General features: G+C 39.6%; 1 protein-coding gene across 1 annotated transcript; it reads right to left on the reverse strand.

Annotated features, from left to right (window-relative positions):
* Positions 1-2,624: 2,624 nt before the first annotated feature.
* On the reverse strand, positions 2,625-11,635 carry LOC122979599 (aminoacyl tRNA synthase complex-interacting multifunctional protein 1-like). Its single transcript, XM_044347170.1, has 4 exons — positions 11,180-11,635; positions 7,702-7,910; positions 4,948-5,116; positions 2,625-3,937 (listed from the first exon to the last, which is right to left on the reverse strand). Exons 1-4 carry the CDS (start codon positions 11,586-11,588, stop codon positions 3,771-3,773), a joined length of 954 nt encoding a protein of 317 aa, XP_044203105.1. The 5' UTR covers positions 11,589-11,635; the 3' UTR covers positions 2,625-3,770.
* Positions 11,636-21,552: the final 9,917 nt, after the last annotated feature.

Raw genomic sequence — 21,552 nt, forward strand, 5'->3', positions numbered from 1 at the left:
AATATGTAATAGCCTCTCTTCAGGACAGAGTTTCATACTGCAACACTTGTCTTTAGAACGTTAGACGTGACAGAATAGAGTGGCTGACTTCCTGTCAGCTCGCTCTGGGCCTTTCAACCGCATTAGCCGTAAAGTTGAGAATACGCGCGCATTCCAAATTTAGGGTCGGCTGTTGGGAGCGACTGCTAGCTTGACCGCAGTCCTCCACTGTAGCGCCGCCGCCGCCGCCGCTGCCGCACGCAAAATAGATCACGTCCACTGTCAACCGCGCGACGTCAGCGGGCAGGAGGTGGAGGCGCGTGAGGAAATGATGAATGATTTAATGATTTAAAACCAGAATAAATGCAGGTTATCCACAGCTGTACAGTAGCATTAATCTTGTGCGTTATGTACGGCTGCGCACTCCAAAAATTCAATCGGTTGTTGTTGTTTGCCTATTGATGAGCAGTAATGGAAAGCCTGCCCACGAGTGTCACTCACGTTATAGAATTTTGAGTGACGTAAGTAAACAGGGCAGCTGGAAACTTTGAGGTGCACCATGCTACATTAAAAGATTTCCTGTTTATGTTTTCATTTTCAAACCAGACCAGAGCCAGACCAACCTGCTATAGGGCCAGGGGCTGAAATAAACTGGGTCCTCCACAGAAACCCATCCCCCCCCCAGCACATTTCGTCCACAAACCAACCAGTATTTTGACAGTGGATGGAATACAACCCTGACCCAAGTTTGCTTTATGTCAGTTTAGTTGTAGACAATTAGTCACCAAAACCATTTTAAACCCCACAGTCAAATATTACTCAAACCAACACAACTTAATTTTAAATTCTAGTAGAAATCTGAAGGTTTCCAAAGTAGGGGTGAGCAATATGGGCCATTTTTACATGGTTTTTACATAAATCTATTAAAGTTTCTTTATTTGTCAGGTATTTAAATGACTGGATTACCTCGACAAAAACACACATTCCAATTAGTGGGTTAAGCTTGGTGTTTGCATTGTATTACATGAAATTAATGTGTATCTATGACATTCCTAATTCACAAATAGATGGTCCGTTTTTCTGTGTGTGTGTGTGTGTGTGTTGGATGTGTGTACACAAATGGATATGTATGACTATGTACTGTAGATAGAAATGATACATACTGTATATGCACACTATTATTATTTTACTAGTGGTGGTGGTAGTAGAAAGTAGCAGGTTTTATTCTAGTTTTTTTTTTCTCTGCCATCTTCTTAGTATCCAACTTAACATTATGTACATAACGTTGCTTTAAGCGCAAGCTTGTACATATGAGCTCTTGAGAAAAGCAGCCATAGGGAATGAGGAAAGGTTTCAGTAGGGGACCTTTATTTTTTTGTATGGGGAATTTGAGATGAAGTCCCCCATGCTGGGAATTATTTTCTTTATTTCAATTTTGCTTTCTCCTGCCTCACTCACACAGTACATATATGTATGTCATGGGTTAAGGTTGAACTATATATGAAATAAAATAAAAAATGGTCAGAACGGGGGTTTCAAATAAGTTGATTATTGAAAATGTACTATATCACAATATTCATTTTGCAGTATAACATTACATATACTGTGATAGTGAGTTTATCCATATTGCCCACTATCATTCTGAATATTCAAGATATGTGTGAAAATGTGTATAAAATCATGCTACAATACTATGAGGAAAGAACAAATACTGTCTGAACACAAACACCATAAGAATGTTACACACCTGTGAAAGAGAGTTTTGTTGGGTTTCCTGCCCTTTGTGGTATTTCAAAAACAGGATATAGGAACAGGGGTTGAGGTGCTTTATTCACTGGTTGACTCAGCGCAACTGAAAGGTGACTTCAGGTGGTTGTTTACAAACTTTTCCCTCCGGTAAACCGCATTGAGTGAAGAGGCTGCACGTTTGCAGGACTGCTAGTTCTTTCTCTGTACATGCTCGGTCAACCCTTACAGTTACTCCAGTATGGTTTCCTCTATGGGTTTTCGCATGAATAGATTTCACTGTGGGTGGGTGGGGGTTGACCTGACATAAATATCAACTCTCAATGACCTTTTTTAGTATTTAAATAGTCGTATAAATGTCAGCCTGTGGTATTAGTCTGCGCAAAAGATGAAAAATGTGTCTTTCTCCTGCTTCTGTAGGCCTATTTCCTTACAAAATCAACTAGTTTACAGTAATAATTACAACTATAAGCAGGATACAAACTAAAAACTGCATGTATGGATTATGAGGTATAATGGCAACAGAAAAGTCCATTAACACTTTATATAGTCACTACACAGTAAAAGGGATATGTCCTCCTTTTTGAGAAACTTGTGAACTGGATTTTCTTCTGGTAGCATCCAGTAAAGATTTCTAGCTTTCTGTTCTAGCTAAACGCCAGCTTAAAGTTGGATATAGTAAGGAAAAATATTTTTTGTCTATGAAAAGTTTTCCTTATCAGCCCTCATGTGCTGAGTGTATCTCAGACATTCAGTTCCATTTCTTAGTTCCTGAATCACATCCCCATTCTTTACATGCAGGTTCAGTTCGTCCTTTGAAAAGGGAAGAAGAACACTGCATGTTTGTCTTTTATGGACTTTACTTTCCCTCTCCGCCCAAGAGAAGCAAAAAAAGACAGTTTGTTTAAACACCAAGAAGTGTTGGTTTATTCTTTGCTTTTCATAGGATCACTCTTTTTAACCTTCCTAAGAAGACAGTTATACGCAATCATGAAAGGAAGATGAGACAGAAACATAGAAATATAAAAGTTAAGGTTCAACTAAGCTGTAACAGTATCTTAAGAGCAGACTAACGATCTACAACAGCTGCATACGATGCAAACGTCTTGGGTGAGGAGACAATAAATAAACGTTCATTGAACGTCCAAATGATCGATTCAGAACTGTCCGTTTTTAATTTCCTAGGACACTGCAGATAAAGAAATGTTGAGGAGAACATTGTCTGGATCTTAGATATAATAATGCATTAGATAGATTACACCCTTCAAAAAAAACCAAAAAACAGTTCAAAGGCTGTGCATACTGATAAATAATACACTGACTCATTTGCCATCATTTACCAGCATCAAGCATCAGAACAATGAGTTGCAGTTTCTGAAGAACATATAATTAAGGCAAAACTAACAAAACTAATTCTGAGGTCATCTCCATGCTGTGACTCATTTTTAACTCGTTTTCATACTGTAAAATAAACCAGCGACCTTTTAGTGTTTCTGTTCTCAAAAAGGGACTTCTGCACTGTGGAATTTCATCTACTGTTCTGTGGAAATGACTGCTGAGGCGTCATGGGAATAAGCATTTATATTTTAAACATTCCCCAATCAAATTCTTCTGCAAGAATTTCCCTTTTTCATTTTCCCATGCTAGGTAGGACTACCAGTCTCTGGGTGCGACTGTACTCCTGTATGTTCTCAAACCCACATGCTTTACATCATCATGGGTACTGTAGTGCCATCCTCTGTCCAAATACAGAACTACAGCTTTTCATAAAAATGGTGCGGCAGTATTGTTCATATCTGTCCAACAGAGGGCAACATACTGTTATCATTTCACTTTGCTTACACTCCAAAAGTATGTGTACACTCAAACACGACACCCTTGTGGTTGTTGGACGTGTCATTCCAAAACCACGAGCATTAATACAGAGTTGCCCCCCTTCTGCTGCAGTAGCAGCCTCCACTCTTCTGGGAAGGCTTTCCACAACATTTTGGAACCTGTCCGGCTGCAGGGATTTGCGTTGAGCTATTTCAAGCAGCTCCGTTCATTTATTTGATTTCACTGTTGTTCATGGTTTGGGCTTTGCACACTCCCTTGCTGACGACTTCAAAGGCAGCTCCCTTGTAGGTTGCGACACACTGGCCGTCCGTGCGTAAATCTGGCTGAACCTGCTCCCACACCTTCTTTTTGGGGTTCAGCTCTTTGTCTGGTTCACCTGCAATAAGGAAGTCAGTTTGATACATTAGAACCTCCTCTGTTCTTAAGTAAATATCAACATATGCAGGATTTATGGATCAAGGCCACATACTATAACTTTTTCTTGGTGTCCTCACATAACCTACTTAAACACCAAAGCCGCGGGTAGTAATATGTTGCTGTAATAGCTTCCAATCTTCTGGAAAGGCTTTTCACAAGATTATGGAAAACTGGCTGCAGGGATTTGCTCCCATTCAGCTGCAGGAGATCAGTGAGGTCGGCGGTGAGGTTTGGCAATAAAGTCTGGCTCACAATTGGCATTCCAAATCATCACAAAGGTGTTTGATGGGATTGAGGAAAGACCTTTTCTTTATGGGTCTTGTTTTGTACACAGGGGGCATTGTCTTTTTTTAAACAGGAAATGGCTTGTGTGATGTGATGTGTGATGAACACCTGGTGTAAACAGAATAAACTGACGCAAGCAGAGACATGTCATGAACTTGTATCATCCATCTGCACCCGTCTCAGGCTTTGAAAATGTTGCAAAACAAAAAGTTTTGGTCATAGCACTGCCTCCTCTATGCATCCAGGGATGCTCACAATTAGCAGCATTAGGCCCGCCAGTGTACTTTGTCATTTCATGTTGTATTCTGATTGGTTGGTTTGTGGCTTGTAGCAGCAGTTGCTTTGACTTGATTGCCATTGATTGACACTTGCCGCCTTTGGTTGGGTCACAGTGTGATATGGGACCACCATTTCTGATTGACAGATTTCTGTCGCAACTGTCAAGTTTTATCTGGGACAGTCCAAAAATCACACAGTGTAAAAGGGCATCAAGGGGCCATGCAAGTGGAATTTTGGAAATTTCAAAGAAAGAAAAAGTTCCTTTTGTAGGCTCAACTCAGCGACAATCATTGACAACGCACTTATTAGTGAGTATCCCTTGTGTCCGGTTAAATGGAAAATGTTGTAATGTTTTATGCTAATGATTCATCTGTGTTTGGAGGTAGAGTATTCAGGTAATAGTACCTGGAAAGCCCTGGAAAGTGACTCTGTCCCCTGGAGCTGCTCCACTCGGAGGATCAAGGATTTCGACTTTGTCTGGTGAGCTGGCACACATGACCATAGCCTGGGACTCAACTCCTCCAATCTTGACTGGCTTCATGTTGCATAGCAGAACTGCCATGCGGTTCTGCATCTGCATGGGGGACAGAAGATAAAATACATTTTTTTACAACCAAAATAATAGAGAAGACAAACTAATTATACCCAATTTACATTAAGGAAAAAAATAACCTTCAATTGATGTGGTCAGTTTGGGTACATGAAAAATTCATTATCCAATATGAACAATAAAGCCAATTCTAATCCCTTAATTTAAAATTACTGTCCGAGGGTCTGTGGTTTGTTTGCCTTTTAAATGTGTCGCAAAACAGAAGCCCAGAGGGAGAAGAAGAAATCCAGCATTTCATGAGATGATGTATGCCAGATCTTAGTAAATAGTAATAACAGCCCTTGAAGCTCATCCTTTTATGATTACACTGTATATGTTTGTTGTATGACTCTAAAATCACTCATGTTGTCATTGTTGATTGTTTTGGTGGTAAAGTATTATTACACTTCATGTTTCATCTCTAGGCAGTGACAATATTTACAGAACAGACTGTTTAACATAGCAATATTTTATGTGTGCTGTAAACACTGTTACTCTCTATTATCAGGGTAGTAGTATTTCTAAACGGTGCCTAATATTTATCCTTCTATAATAGGCAGTTATAGAGTATTTCCATAAAACACATAATGTATTTCCTTCTAGCTTGACAGAAATTTATAACGGCTCATATAAAAAGAAAGTCAAATAAGAATTTCATTTTAGATTTATAGGCGCTTTAGGTCAGGACTCTGTACTGTCAAGTCAAATTTTCCACACTAAACTTTAAAACCGTTTCTTTGTGGGCTTTGCTTTGTGAAAGGGGGGCATCGTCATGTTGAAACAGGAAAGGATCTTCGCTAAACTGTTGCTGCAAAGCTGGAGGCACACAGTTGTCTAAAATTCAGACAGGAAATCTTAATATTACAGCATACAATGATAAATATGTGTTCTGTAACATTAAGATTTATTGTAATTGGAATTAAGGGGCACAAACCAGACAAAAGGCAGCAGTAACAAGAGGGGTCTGCTTTGTATTTCCAGCTGCAGTCACAAAGCACTTCTTAAGGCTGTACTACTATATGTCATAACTGTAACACTGTCAGCAGTTTAATAAGCTGATTTCTTATATTTGTCTTTGTGCATAGAGAGGTCGCCCCTTTTCCAAACATTTTCCTAAGGTTTTACAGCTTTTATGGCAAAATCTTACAAGGTTGTGCAGGCATACGTTACTATTTAAATGATTCACTATATGGCTTTTTTTCATAGTTTTGGACTAAGCCCCCTTGTTACATTAAGGGGTATATTACTGCAACAGCATACAATGATATTTTAATCAACAGTGTGCTTCCAACTTTGTGGCAACAGGTGCGGAGAAGGCTTTTTCCTATTTTATCATGTAATTCCCTGTGTACAAAAGAGCCTGCCTGCACAGAGCACTGACCTCAATCCCACTGGACCCCTTTGGGATGAACTGGAATCCTGACAGTGAGTCGGGCCTAAAATCAGAGCTGGAGCTCACTAAAGCTCTGGAGGCTGAATGGGAGAAAATCCTTACAGGCTGGTTCCAAAATTTAATAGAAAGCCTTCCCAAAAGAGAGGAGGCTGTTATAGCAGCATATTAATGCTCATGGTCTTGAAATGAGATGGTCAACATTCACATATGGGTGCAATGTTCAGCTGTCCCCATGTTTGGCCGTGTGTACACTGTCTATGTACAGTAATATAAACAGGCTCCCTTATCTCCTTTACATGTACGAAGAGATAAACTCAGAAATACACTCGACCATTAAATTGGTGATTGATTTAGATGAAAATACCACATTTAACTTTGTTTGCTTCAGGAACAAATAAAAAATTAATGAAAAAGCAAAGCGAACAGCAGTTTAGTCAGACACAAGGAACTAATCATTTATAGGTTATTGAAGCTAAATTTGTAAGAAAAGTCTGAGAATGACCAACAAAAAAGTTGAGTCACTTTAAATTGACTTACAAATCCTTATACATACATTTGCTTGTACCAACCTCCAAAACGTTTATCAAACATCATTATGGTGTTAGTCAGACAAAACAAGCAATCTGAAGACGCACCTTGGCTTTAAGAAATTGTGGACGGATATTTTTCACATTTTCTAGGGAATATAAGGGAACTGGTTTCTAACAGTAAAGTTGTTTTTTTTTTCCATCCCACCTTATAAACACAGTAGCAATACGACACACGTGAAATCAATAAATGTTTATGAACCCGTACACACACATTCTTATAAGCTTGCCAAGTTTAACAATTACAAGTTCTGCAACCTAACTTCTGTTAATTATGAGAGCTGAAACAATTAATCGACTGACAGAAAATTAATCTGCAAATATTTTGATGATCCATTAACTGTCACTTTTCAAGCCATATATTTGCTAGTACCTGCTTCTTAAATATGAGTATTTTCTGCTTTTATTCTTTTTCTATCATTGTTTATGGAACAGATTTGGGTTTTGGACTATTAGTTTGACAAAATAAGCAGTTGTTAGGCAAAACAATAATAAAGATTGTTCAAGTCCTATTAATCATATCTAAAAACCAAATTATTTTCCAGAAACTCCTTAATCCCATTACACAAATGACAAGAGTAATACTGTACCTGGTGTACAGGTACATGCTTGACCAGTTCGCTGACCACCGTCCTTGGAGAAGCCTCTCCAACATCGACCTCCTCCATGTACAGACTGTCAGTCTCTGGAAGCTGCAGGGCTTTGATTATACGTCCAACACGCAGGTCCAGACGAGACACGTCCACTTGGGCTTCATCTTGGCTGACGGCTGCCTGCTTCTTCTCTGCTTTCTCTCTTCCTGGCAAAGAAAGGCAAATTCTGTTATACTTCTCATGTACAGAAACACACTGTGGATTGAGCCTCAACATAATTTGTCATTGTTGCATTTTTTTGCTTTTAATTATGCTCTACGTAAATGAATGTACAATTATTGGGGAAGGGATTGTTGAAGAGAGGCCTCTGTGAGAGTTTTCTATAATACTAGATGTACATATTATATGTAATGCTGCTTCCAACTTTGCGTCAACAGTTTTCTTACAGCCTTTTCTGTTTCAACCTGACATTGCCCGTGTGTGCACAAAGCAAGGACCATTAGAGACGTTTTTTCTCAGTTTAATGGGGAAGTCCTTGACTTGACTGGCCTGCACAGAGCTCTGACCTCAACTCTAACAGCCAACAGCTTTGATTTGGAATGCCGACTGCGAGCCAGGCCATATTGCCCAAAATCAGTGTCTGACCTCATAAATGCTTTTTTTGGCTGAAGGGAAGCAAATCATCACAACCAGGCTCCAAAATCCTGTGGAAAGCTTTCCCAGAAGAGTGGAGGCAGCATATTAACGCTCATGGTTTTGGAGTGAAACTGAGTTTTCAGTAGATATACAGGAAAGCAAGGAGTGAAAGAAATGTTTGTCTTTCTACTAGTTTTTCTAGTTATTCTCGCCGTAGCCCATGGTATGGATTCATTTATAGCCATTGGGGGTATCGTGAGGGTACACAGTTGTAATTGTGTCATTTCCGCAACTAACGGTGTCTGATATTTCTGCTTGAACTTGAGTGCAAATTGCTCATCAAAACCTCGTTCATGCTTATGGGAAAATATGAGCACTGCTTGGCAAAATCACCTTGGGAAACCTTGGGAAATGAAACAATTGTGTCCAAAAGGTTAAAACTCAAAAAAAAAACCTGAACCACCTTAGATCTTGTGTAGAGCTGAAACAACTAATTGCTTAGCTGAAAAATAATTAAACTATTTTGATAATCGATTAATCATTTAAGTAATTTTTTCAAGCAAAAATGACAAACATTACATGTTTCCATCTTCTTAAATGTGAAGATTTGCTGCTTTTCTTCGTCCTATGTGATAATAAATTGAATCTCTTTGGATTTTAAACTGTTGGTCGGACAAAAACAATCTGAAGAAGTCACCTCGGGTTTTAAGAAATCGTGATCACTAAGTACAGGCCTAGTCTTGTGTAAGTCAGTTTCTCCTTCATATTGTGCCCCATTGTTGTGGTTAAAGCGTGGGTTAAGTTGCATCACAGAGATGACTGAGTGGGGTTATTGGTTAAGGTTGGGTTGAGGTTAAGGTGAGGGGAAACACACATTCTTGGAGAAAAAAATACTTTAAACACACCACTGGCTATGAAATTTTAATGCCAAGCAGACAATGTGGGCAACTGGCCTAAAAGTCACATGTTCACTGCATGTCAGTAGGTTATGATACCAATAAAGAACAAAATATATCAACAAAGGACGGTTCTGTATATTAGCTCATGTTGTGCCCTGACCCTGGTTTACAGAGAGGCTCTATGTCAAAATCTAATTTTAAGACTACTATTTTTGTTTATAGTATGCTCACATGTTATAGGTTCATACATTTGAGGTCCAGACTACATCAAACTGACAAACAGAAACCTTTGTGTGAGATAATATTATTCCCATATTAGAGTACTGGTTGGTACATTCACAATGCACAGAGGTAGGCTGGGGTTTTTTTTTTGTCCTGGATCCTCCTGACAGGTTTATACGGCTGTAACAAGCAACATCAAATTAAAAGTCAAGATTAAAAGAACATTCTTGACCTTGACACACACAAAATATGCACACACAGTTGACTGAGTTGATTTGAGATGAGAAAAGACCAGAGCACAGTGATTGATTTGCAGCCTTTAATTGTGCAAACAGACCAGTGTTTCACCACGACTGTGTCTTCATCAGAGTCAAAACAGCTAAACTGAGTCGATGTTTCTGGAGTTAAGCTTAGATGTAGATCTTCATATTTTACATGTGCTGATGAAAATTGTGTGTTTCAATCTAAAACTCCAGATCAGATACTGACTGGATCTTGTGGTGAGATTGTTTTTGTCACTCAGTGTCTCCAAAGTGATCTTTCAATTTCAACTTTTAAAATCAACATTAACAAGAATTTTCCTGCCTAGTGTCCATAAAATGCCTCTTTCCTTTGGAAAAGCACGGTGTTGTTGAACTGTCTTGCTGCCAGAAAATAGGGGCAACATTTTAAACAATAGTGTGTTTCCAACTTTGTGACAACAGTTGAGGAAAGACTCTTTCCTGTTTCAACATGTCAAAACCTCTGTGCACAAAACCGGGTCTATAAAAATAACTTCAATTCAATCTCATTAAACACCTTTGTGATGAACTGGAACACTGACTGCGAGCCAGTGACCAAACCTCACCACTGATATTGTTAAAGGGCGGGTGCACAATTTTTCAAGTCCGTCTTAAAACAACAGTAAAGTGCCCAAATAAACATTGAAATAGGTTTTTCTTCCTCAAAATCATTCCTCCTGTTCATGCTGACCATTAGATGATCCCTTTGTAATGCACTTACAATGTAAGTGATGGGGGCCAAAATCCACAGTTCTCCTTCTGTGCAAAAATGTATTTAAAAGTTTATCTGAAGCTGATATGAAGCTTCAGCGTCCAAATTAATCAAATCAAGTGGATATCTTTTAACATTACAGTCTTTTTAGTGCCAAAGTCCCTATTTTTGTTACTACACATCCACCGCAGCTCAACAGGGAAACACAAAGAGGGAATTTGATGCTAAAAAGTCTGTAAATGTAGCAGATATCCACTTGATATGACTAACTCTGACTGCTGAAGCCTCATATAAACTTCAGATAAACTTTTACATGCATTTTTGCACAAAATGACTGTGTGGACACACTGTGAATTTTGGCCCCCCATCATTGAAAATACATTTGAATGGGATCTTTTAATAGCCAGTATGAACAGGAGGAATGATTACAGAGAGGAAAACCTCTTTCAGTGTTTATATGTACACGTGACTTATGTTTTAAGACAGACTTTAAAAACTGTAAACCTGTCCTTTAATAGTCTCGTGGTTGAATGGGAGCAAATTAAGTCCCAAAATCCAGTGGAAAGCCTTTCCAGAGGGGTTGGAGGCTGTTACAGCAGTAACTTGGAGGGGAGAGCACCAAGAAAAAGATGCAAAGCAATCACATAGAGGTGTAACGTTGGTGCATGTCTCAAACTACACCCATATGTGATTGGAGCTCTCATTCCCAAACCATTTGAACCCACCTGCAGGCTTGTTGTACGTGGATACTCGGCCGCGGAAACCCATCTCACGCAGCTCCCGGCGGACGGTCCTGGAGCTGACGTCGGCTCCAGACGCGCTCTGAAACTCGGTAGTGAGAGCATCTACCGAGGGCAAACACTTCTCCACCGCGATCTGCTCCAGCACTTGTCGGTCCTCCTCTTTCAGCTTGTGTGGTCGGCCGCTCCGGGGCAGAGCCGTCGTTATTCCTCCGCGTTTCCACTTCAAGATAACGGAGCTCACAGTGGACCGCGGCAGGTTTAACAGGGCTGAAATCTCACGGACCGACTTTTTGCACAGGTGGCATCCTACGACAGTACCACGCTGAAAATCACTGAGCTCCTCGCCGCGACCCATTCTCTCGCATATGTTTGGAGAGGTTGCATCTTCCATCGATCCTTGTGCTCCAATCTTCCTCCTGTTCTTCCTCGTATTTGGTTTCTGGCGGTTTAAACGCTGCCGGGTACATTGCTGCCCTCCACAGGATTTAAAATACATTACTGCAATCACGATACCTGTAGACTATGTAGGAACACATAACTGCCTTTGCAATCAGCAGAGGTGGAGAATAAATACATTTACTCAAGTACTATACTTAAGTACAATGTTGAGGTACTTGTACTTTACTCGAGTATTTCAATTTTAAGGCTCTTTATACTTCCACTCCATCACATTTCAGAGGGAAATATTGTACTTTCTAGTCCACTACATTTATTTGACAGCTTTAGTTACTTTTAAGATGAAGATTTGACACAATGGATAATATAACAAGCTTTTAAAATACAACACATTGTTGAAAATGAAAGCAGTGTTTTCCAACCTTTTTGGCTTTTGACATCTTACAAAAAGCAGTGTGTAGTTGGGGTCACATTTCAGATGTCTATGAGTTGTTAACAGCTCCACCAAATAGTGATTTTTCCCTCTAAACTTCTCACATGGTTTCATTTCAATAAATGTTCAAATGATCCAATATTTCACCAAAAATCAAAGATTAGAGAAAAAGTCCAAAAACTGAAAACTGATTTGTGTATCTGAATTTTGTTTTTTTCTTCTTTCCTCGCCCATTAATCATTTCATGACCCCTCAGATTTATCTGGTGACCCTTTGGAGGGGCCCGACCCCTAGGTAAGGAACCACTGGACTAAACTAGCTAACTGTATATAAAGTAGTTCAAACTAATTCCACCTCCAGCAGCTACAACAGTAACATGCTGCTTACACACGGATGCTTCAGTATTAATAATCTAATGATGTCATATATAATAATATATCAGTCAGAGGGATGAAACGAGTACTTTTACTGCCATACTTTAACTACATTTTGCTGCTGATACTTATGTACTTTTACTGAAATAGGATATTTCATGCAGTCATTTTACCTGTAATGGAGTATTTTTACATTGCTGCATTGGTTTTTACTTTCAAAAAAGGAACTGAAAACTTCTTCACCCAACATCAGTTCTTTTACTGTTTTAACAGAAAAAGAAAACCTTAGATCTTCATATAGTTTAAAAAAACATGTTGAACTTTCTTTCAAAAAGAAAAAATCATCTGTATAAAATATAGAGGAAATGATCAGTGGTGGAAGAAGTATTCAGATTCATACTGTGGTCTAAAACACTCCATTACAAGTAAAAGTCCTGAATTCAAAAGGTTACTTAAGTAAAAGTATGGTAGTATATCATATAGCATGTGTATCATGTTTTTTAATGGTAATAATAATAATAAACTATTTACATAGCACCTTTCACACAAAGTGCATAACAAATTAATAAACAAAGAAAAGAACAAGGCAAGGCAAGTTTATTTGAATAGCACATTTTCAACAAGGCAAATCAAAGTGTTACATAAAAGGCATCAAGACAGAATGTCAAAACAACACAAGGCAATATAAAAAGACATTTAAATACAATTAAAAATGTTAAATTGGAAATAAAAATAAGCTCAAATAGAATAAGGCAGACAAAACAAAATAAAAGTTACAGTGCAGTGTAAGAAATGAATCAAAAGCCTTTGTTTTTTTGATTAAATCAAAGGCAGCAGCAAACAGAAAAGTCTTCCACTGTTAAATGAACTGACAGTTGCAGAAGATCTGCAGTGTTCTGGGAGTTTGTTCCAGATATGTTGAGCATAAACACTGAATACTGTTTCTCCATGTTTAGTTTTTGCCTCTGAGAACAGGAAGCAGACCCGTCCCAGATGACCTGAGAGGTCTGGATGGTTCATAATGTAGCAGCAGATCATAAATGTATTTTGGCCCTAAACCATTCCGTGCTTTATAATCCAACAGTGGTATTTTAAAATCAATTCTTTGACGGACAGGAAGCCAGTGTAAAGATCTGAGAACTGGAGTGATATGATCCACTTTCTTGGTCTTAGTGAGGACTCAAGCAGCAGCGTTCTGAATCAGCTGCAGCTTTCTGATCAATTTTTTTAGGGAGACCTGTGAAGATAGCATTACAGTAGTTGAGTCTACTGAAGATAAACGCATGGACAAGTTTTTCCAAATTCTGCTGAGACTTAAGTCCTTTAATTGTTGATATATTCTTACGGTGATAGTAAGCTGACTCTGTAATTGTCTTAATGTGGCTGCTGAAATTCAGGTCTGAGTCCATAACTACACCACGATTTCTGGCTTGGATTGTGGTTTTTAACATTATTGATTAAAGCCGAGTGCTAACTTTAATTGTTCTTCCTTTGCTCCAAAAACAATTACTTCAGTTTTATCTTTCTTAAATTGAAGAAAATTCTGAAACATCCAGTCACTGATTTGTTCAATGCACTTACAGAAGAGGCCCCAGAATGGAGCCTTGGGGAACTCCGCATGTAATTTTTGTCCACTCAGATATGTAATTACCTATAGACACAAAGTAGTCCTTGTCCTTTAAATAGCATTCAAACCAATTTAGTACTGTGCCAGAAAGTCCCACCCAGTTTCTCAGTTGGTCTAGTAATATGTTGTGGTCAACTGTGTCGAATGAAGCAGAGATCCAGTAATATTAATACTGAAATTCTGCCACTGTCTGTGTTTAAGTGGATGTCACTGAAGACCTTAACAAGAGCAGTCTCAGTGCTGTGGTGTGGTCGAAATCCTTTGGAAGACACCTAAACAGTTGTTTAGTCTCAACAAATTGTTCAATTGTTGACAAACAGCTTTTTCAATGATTTTACTTAAAAACGGGAGGTTTGATATGGGCCTATAGTTCCTCATTAGTGATGTGTCTAGATTGCTCTATTTTCAGAGTGGCTTGATGACTGCAGTTTTCAAGGCCTGTGGGAAGAAACCCAAGAGAAGAGACATGTGGACACTTTGTAGAAGATCTGAGGCTATGCAATTAAAAACATTTTTGAAAAAACCGGCAGGCAGAATATCAAGGCAGCAGGAGGAGGATTTCAGATGTTGTATAATGTCCTTCAAGTTTTTGTGGTTGATTGGATTAAATTGTGTCATGCTATTTGAATTGATTTTAAGTGGACACAGGGACAATACATAGGTACCCTGTAGCTGGTATGGAAGCACTGATTGCTTGTCTAATTTTCTGAATTTTGTCAGTGAAGAAGGCAATAAATTCATTGCAGGCCCTGATGGATAGAAACTCAGGGGCAACTGACACATGTGGGTTTGTTAGCCTGTTGACAGTAGCAAACAAGGCACGTGCATTATTATTGTTTTTGGCGATGATGTCAGAGAACAAGGACTGCAACAGACAATTTAAACAACAGTTCGAATATTAAAATATATTATTTTATGTAAAATCTTCACTGAAAAATAAATAGTAACTATAAGTGGCAAATAAACGTAGTGGAGTAAAATTTACAACAATTTTCTCTGAAATGTAGCAGAGTAGAAATACAACCTAGCGTAAAATGGAAATACCCAAGTAAAGTACAAGTACCTCTTTCTACTGAAGTACAGTACTTGAGTAAATGTACTTAATTGCATTCCACCACTGGAAATGATAATTCAAATCATTTTCAAAAGCTGAAAATCAAATATCTACATTTATGTATAAAGAATTAAACTGTTATTACATCGTTGCTACATGAATGTTCCAATTCTTTGTTTTATATTAAAGTCACATTTAATCATCCCTCTTCTCAGTCAAAATAATGTCAACATGTTTTTAATGTGTTGTTAATAGTTATAATGAAGGGAAAAAAAAGGTATTTGAAAAATATCAGAATTGCTCCTTTTCATCTCAGCTGGCTAGGGTGGGTTAGTGGTGCACTTTTTTCCTGGTGATGTTTCTTAGGTGGCTTGTTCAACAAGCTAAGGTCCAGGACAAGACATGTTCATGTTTGTAAGTAAGATAAGAAGGAGACTTCAGCAGGAAAGCTAATGTGGTTTATGTTGTTGTTCAGTTGAGTCTGTGGCTCTTGTTTTGTGTAGCAGGATGCTGTCAGGCTCAGTGTAACCGTCCTCTCCAGCTATGATAACATGCCACTAAGGCTGCAACTAACAATTATTTTCATTTTTGGTATTCTGTCAATTATTTTCTCAAGTAATTGATTCTTGTTTGGTCCATAAAATGTCAGAAAATGGTGAAAAATGTCAATACCTGTCATTTTTCACTATTTTTCTGACATTTTATAGACACAACAATTAGACCAGAAAATAATGGGTAGATGATAATAATTAATTAAATTAATCTTCCACCAGTCCAGCAGCTCATTTGAGTTTCTGTTTGTGGGCAAACATGAAGTTTTACTGACAGCTACTTCCCCCTGACCACCTGATAATATCTTTGTTTTTCTTTTTCTTTTTTTAAAATAAATGATAAAGTTCTTCCCCACCCCTCATCCCATTCTCTAATACAACTTCTCAATCTAGGCTCTGAGAGGGCCTCAAAGCCTCTTTCAACAGCCCCCGCACTTCCTCTCCAGTAATTTCCATGATATCCAAAAACGTTCTTGCTGCATCAACATCTCTATCCTCTTGGATTTCCTTTCTGCCTCAGCAGCACAGTTAATCACCATGGCCAGGAGAACTTAATCTCGCCTTTACAAAAAACATATTATTATGCTTCCTATCTTATTTGTTCTCCCTTACTTCTTGAATCTTTTCATTCCTAGCTGCTTCCTCCTGGCTTAGCCCTCTCTTGGACCTGATCCTCATGATTTCCATCTCTTTCTTTCTCTTTGAACAGTCTGCGTGCCATGCCTCATGACTCCCCCCACACTGATTACACTTGGGTTCTTTTTCACAGTTTCTGCCGCTGCATTTCTCATCTCCACATTTACCACATATCCCCAAATCATGTCTACACACAAGTGAGCTGTGCCCAAATTTCCAACAACATCTACACTGAATGGGTTTGGCAACAAAAGGCCTTACTGAGTAACTCATATGATCTAAGATTACTTTGTCAGGCAGGATGTCTGATTCCAAAAGCGACATAATAAATATTGTTGCACAACTTTCTCTGTCACTCATCCTGATCATTCTGGGATTGTCAACAACTGTTACATTCTTTAAATCTACTTGCATCGACCACATACTCCAACAACAACGCCCTTTACTGGAACTCTTGTATTAAGTGGGAAACATGACACTTGCTAACCATCTAACTCCAACGCCTTCTTCAGTTATGTCTGACACATATCCAACAATGATCAATCCACTTCTTGTAACATTAACTAAGTTGACGTTGCCAAGTTTGTCCTTAACCCAACCCGCAACTTCATGTTTGACAGAGCTCCAAATCTGTCCATGTTCCCAGTCAATTTTATTCCACCTTGGTGGATTTCTCTTTCGTTCTCACTGTCATCACTATAACTTGAAATTTCTTGTTTTTTCTCCATGATTTCTTCCCGCTGCTTCTTTCACGATCATCAACATCTTCCTTCCGAAGCCTCTAATCTAAACAAAGTCTGAAAAACTCACCTGATCACCTGACTGTATGAGGTGTGTTTCTTACCCAGAAGGCAGTGCAGCAGCAGCGGCAGCTATGACTGAGATTCATCAAATATCTGTATGGAGGTGGCAGTTGGAAGTCTACCTGAGTCACAGCTCTGAGGGGCAGAGCCTCCATGAAGCACCTGCAGAGAGATGCAGTCAGACTGACTCCATGTCTCCTTGCTGCTCAGGTGACCTGGAAATCATTCCTATGGAGGCCTGAATGAGGATACATAGAGGACTGTGGACTGTTCCCATCACTTGCATTGTAAGTGCATCATGAAGGGATCTTCTAATGGTTACTATGAACAGGAGGAATAATTACAGCAAGAGAAACATGTTTCAATGTTCATTTGGGCTCCTGACTTATTTTAAGACACACTTGAAAAATTGTGAGCACTTCCTTTAACCCCTGCAGACTGACAGCTGATCAGCTGTGCTGTAATCAAGACCACTGAAGTAAAGTCCAAAACATGAAAAAACAAAAAAAATACTGCCTTTTTCCAGAGAAGGCTCTTTTGATGTTGGTACATATTCAGGTTTCATGATAGGAAACGTGAAGAAAAAAAAGAAAGGTCAGTACCTACACTGGGATAAGCTCCCCAATGCCGGCTGCCCTCACAGCCTCTCCAATGAGAACCTGTAAAGCAGCATCAGCTGCTTCTTGTTTCCTGTCTTTTGTTTGATGCACAGACTGGAGGGAACCAGCATCCACCCAGCTTGGCCTGGTAGGTGAACCTAAGCAGGAGGGACAAAGAGAAAGGCAATCAGAGGAGGATAGAACAGGGTTTCCAAACTAACCTCAAGATCCAAGTTATTTTCAATGACTTTCAGTGTTTTCATTTGAGAAATTCTGGGACTCAAAATAAGTAACAAGTCCAAATAAATCACCACAGAGGTCTCATTTTGTATTCATGATCTTGTCAAGTAAGGAAACCATGGTTATTATAAAATAATTTCCAATGCTTTCTATAGCCTGTGAAGTGTTACTTCAACAAGAGAAATCAAAATAAATGAGGCAGAAAGGCCAAATACAACAAGAACAGATATTTCCAGGACCAGGGAGACCCTGACAGCAAGATATTTTTATCCAGTGTGTAAATATGTATATGTCTGTGTGTCTGGAGCTGCTCATACACTTAGGCTCATGTGGTGGCCCAGACTGAACCACCAGGCAGATCTCAGCAGCAAAGCCCTGGACTCTGGCATACTGCTGAAGAACCGATACTGCATTGTTGTTAAGGTGGTTGATGAGGTCCCCAACTCTTGCCTCATGGGCTGCTCGCAACTTATCTGCTATAAAAGGGAGCAAAGAGGGTCATGAAGTCCCAGAACCAGCGGCATCACTGTCACTGGAAGAAACCAGGGGCAACTGGGAATCTAACTCCTCACCTTGTTGAATTGCTGCTTCCCATCAGCCATTAATTCTTTGACGGCCACCTCTGCTGCCAGCTGGCGGGCTGCCTTTGTGCTCGGAGCCGAGGCCTCTGCAAACAAACTTTTTCCGACCTTCACCCTGTATATGAACCTAAAAACAAGACAGAGAGAGTGAAAAGGGTTGAAAATGTTTCTGGTTTGAATCTGAGACCAAGCATGATGTCACACTTTGATGAGATACCAGTTGCTGATCTCTCACATTTAGATAAAGGAGGAGATGCAACAGTGTGAAAGTGAGAAAAACAAGTTTGTACCTTATCTCCTATCCAGCTGACTGCCTTAAGGGATGGATTAAAAACATAAAGAGTGGTAAGGAGTGGAGGGACACAGACAGTATTGTGTCTTTGTCAGCTGACATTGAACAGAAATAGCTATCAACTCCTTTCCTGAGGAGAAATATACGACCACGGAGGAATCTAAGAATACGGGGTGGGGGTGAACAACATCCAAAAGGACAGATTCAGGAGGGGTTGAAGTATTCAGTACCTTGGGTCATGTGGTGGGCCTACTTGGCCAGTGATGATGAATTCGATGGGGTTCCCGTTGTGCTGGCTGTACTCCATCAGGACAGACACCAGATTTTTCCCACCAGGCAGAGACCGGGACAGTGGCTGGCGAGGTCCCTCCACCATCTCCACCATACAGGGGCCACCTTCAGCTGGCCCCTGATAGACAGCGGAGGATAAAGAAATACAATACATGTTCTCTTTTTTGGCTAACTCAGTCTATAACTTAAAAATCTACTCTAAAAATGTTGGTCTGTACGGTTAAACTTAAGTTTAGAGTACCTGCTCTGGTGAAATAAATGTAGCTCTCCCTGTTAAGGATGTGCAGAGGGCCCAGTATTTGTATTTGTATCTGTATTTGAGGCTGCAAAATTATTAGTATGTGTATTCAAGTAAAAGTGGAAAGAGGTTTAAAAATCCTGTTTTTATTTTTATTACGCTTTTAATTTAGAAAATTAAAGTGTTACAATAAGTGCGAAGGAGGTCCCCACACTGGGTCTTGAACTGGAGTCTCCCAGATTATAGATGATTGCACTGATTACTGAGCTAAAACTTACTCATTGTGACCTCTGCCTCTGCCTATTTATACACCCATAACACAGAGACAGCACAGCATGCAACATCCAGAGCAGAACTTCAAAGGTGATTATTGCTTTACACTTCTCATTTATTGCCTATTTTTTACAACCTGATTTTGTGGAAAGGAGAAGGGGAACAACAGGTTATGGAGAGTCAGTTGGGAGAACTTTGCATGTGTCAGTAGCTCAGCTTTATCTCTGGGGAACACTCCCAACTCCAGGAGTGATGTCCAAATTAGGAAATGTGCGTCATGTAGGAGGTGGATGTGACTCCCCTCATTGAGACCTGCTGATAGACGTAACAGCGGAGCAGAGGAGAGAGACTGAGATAGTGATGTAACCGATCTGCGAGCTGGTATTTGACATGTTTTTTTTCTTCTTCCTGAAAACAAATAATTTTTAATATATTTGTATGAAACAAATATTCGTAGAAAACCCCACTATTTGTGCTTTGCCGAATAACGTATTTGTATTTGGGCACACTGGATTTTGAGAGTATATCCATTGGTCCATACTGGCAGTATTTCCTTTGTCCCTGGTGCTCGCACCTCCCTGCATCTCTCTGATGACACTGTGCAGGGTAGCTGCAGCAGCGTCCTTCTTTGCAACTTTTTGACTGGAAGTTTCTGCGACAGGAAAAAGTCTCCTGCTTGCATACAGAATCTGACAGAGGGAGAGAAAATATATAAATGAGACACCGATCTGTTGATAGACGATTCATATAGCAGCTACTGTTTTGCACACAAGCAAAGTAATTTTCATTATTGATTGTAGGCCTCATGTCTTCATTAAGGCGGATTTATTTATCAGAGTTTGAATCAATACATTTGTCAGCAGGTGCTTTACAGAGAATAACAAACATGGGTGGAAAAACAAACAAAAAAGGATGCACATTATGAAGTGAAACAACACTTTCAACATTTCAGCATGAATACACAGACTATGTTCACAAATGAATTTGCGTTACCCCTTGCATCGATTAAAACTTTACAGATTATGTGACTAAACTTGGGTCATAGAAGGGTCCTGACTGGTTGAGGAGAAGGAAGTCACAGTTCTGGTCCGGATACTGGATATACTCCATAAGAATACATTTTAGAGGTGAACAAATGTAGCCGGAAAATATTAAAAACACACCCCTACTTCAATGTGTTATCTCAGGATCACAACAAAACAAAGTCTCAATATGACTTGCTAGCTTAGTAAGTCAGAATAAATGCATGTACACACGTGAAACTGTTTGCCGCAGCAGCTTTAAGCTGCTATGTTAGCAGGCAGCTATATATCTAGGTCAGTGTTTTTCAATCCTGGTCCTGGGGCAGCCCTGCTCTGCATATTTTAGATGTTTCCCTGTTTCAACACGCCTCACTCAAATGATCAGCTTGTCATCAAGTTCTGCAGAAGCCTGATGACAACCCATTCACAGGGCAGGACCAGGATTGAAAAACACTGATTTAAGTCATTACAAATGGCAAAAACATGAAACACAAGTTGTGCCACATTACTAGTCATGTTAAAAGGAATTAACGTTGTCTGAAGAAAAGATAACTTTGGACTCATTTAAAAACAGTCACAGTGTGCTCATCTTGTCCTCAGCTGTTGTGTCTGATGGTGGACAAGCTGTTACAGATGCAGGAGTCATATGACATGCTATGATTTGGCAGCATGGAAGTGGCAGGGCTGAGTATTTGTAGAGGTCGTGATTATGGAACGAGTAGCAGCTGGTGGGGCTCTGCTCTGACTCCAGCACACCTGTCCCCACTCGCACTATCACACACACACACACACACACAAGGAGAGAGAGTGAGCGCTGGGAGAGTGGCGGCAGGTTAGGGAGACACAGGATAGGAAGTAGAGGGCGTGGCAGGTAACGTCGCAGGAGCAGATGACACACATGCTTTTTAACTGAGCTTTTAAATAAAACAAACAGGTTTATCAAAG

Source organism: Thunnus albacares, chromosome 3, assembly GCF_914725855.1.
Source record: "Thunnus albacares chromosome 3, fThuAlb1.1, whole genome shotgun sequence".
In the NCBI taxonomy this organism is placed as follows: Eukaryota; Metazoa; Chordata; class Actinopteri; order Scombriformes; family Scombridae; genus Thunnus; species Thunnus albacares.

Coding starts and splice junctions, on each gene's coding strand:
- LOC122979599 (XM_044347170.1), bottom strand. CDS start 11,588: ATGGAAGATGCAACCTCTCCAAACATATGCGAGAGAATGGGTCGCGGC. Junction 5,117..7,701: donor AGCATGTACCTGTACACCAG/GTACAGTATTAC, acceptor TCCCCCATGCAG/ATGCAGAACCGCATGGCAGT. Junction 3,938..4,947: donor CACTTTCCAGGGCTTTCCAG/GTACTATTACCT, acceptor TCCTTATTGCAG/GTGAACCAGACAAAGAGCTG.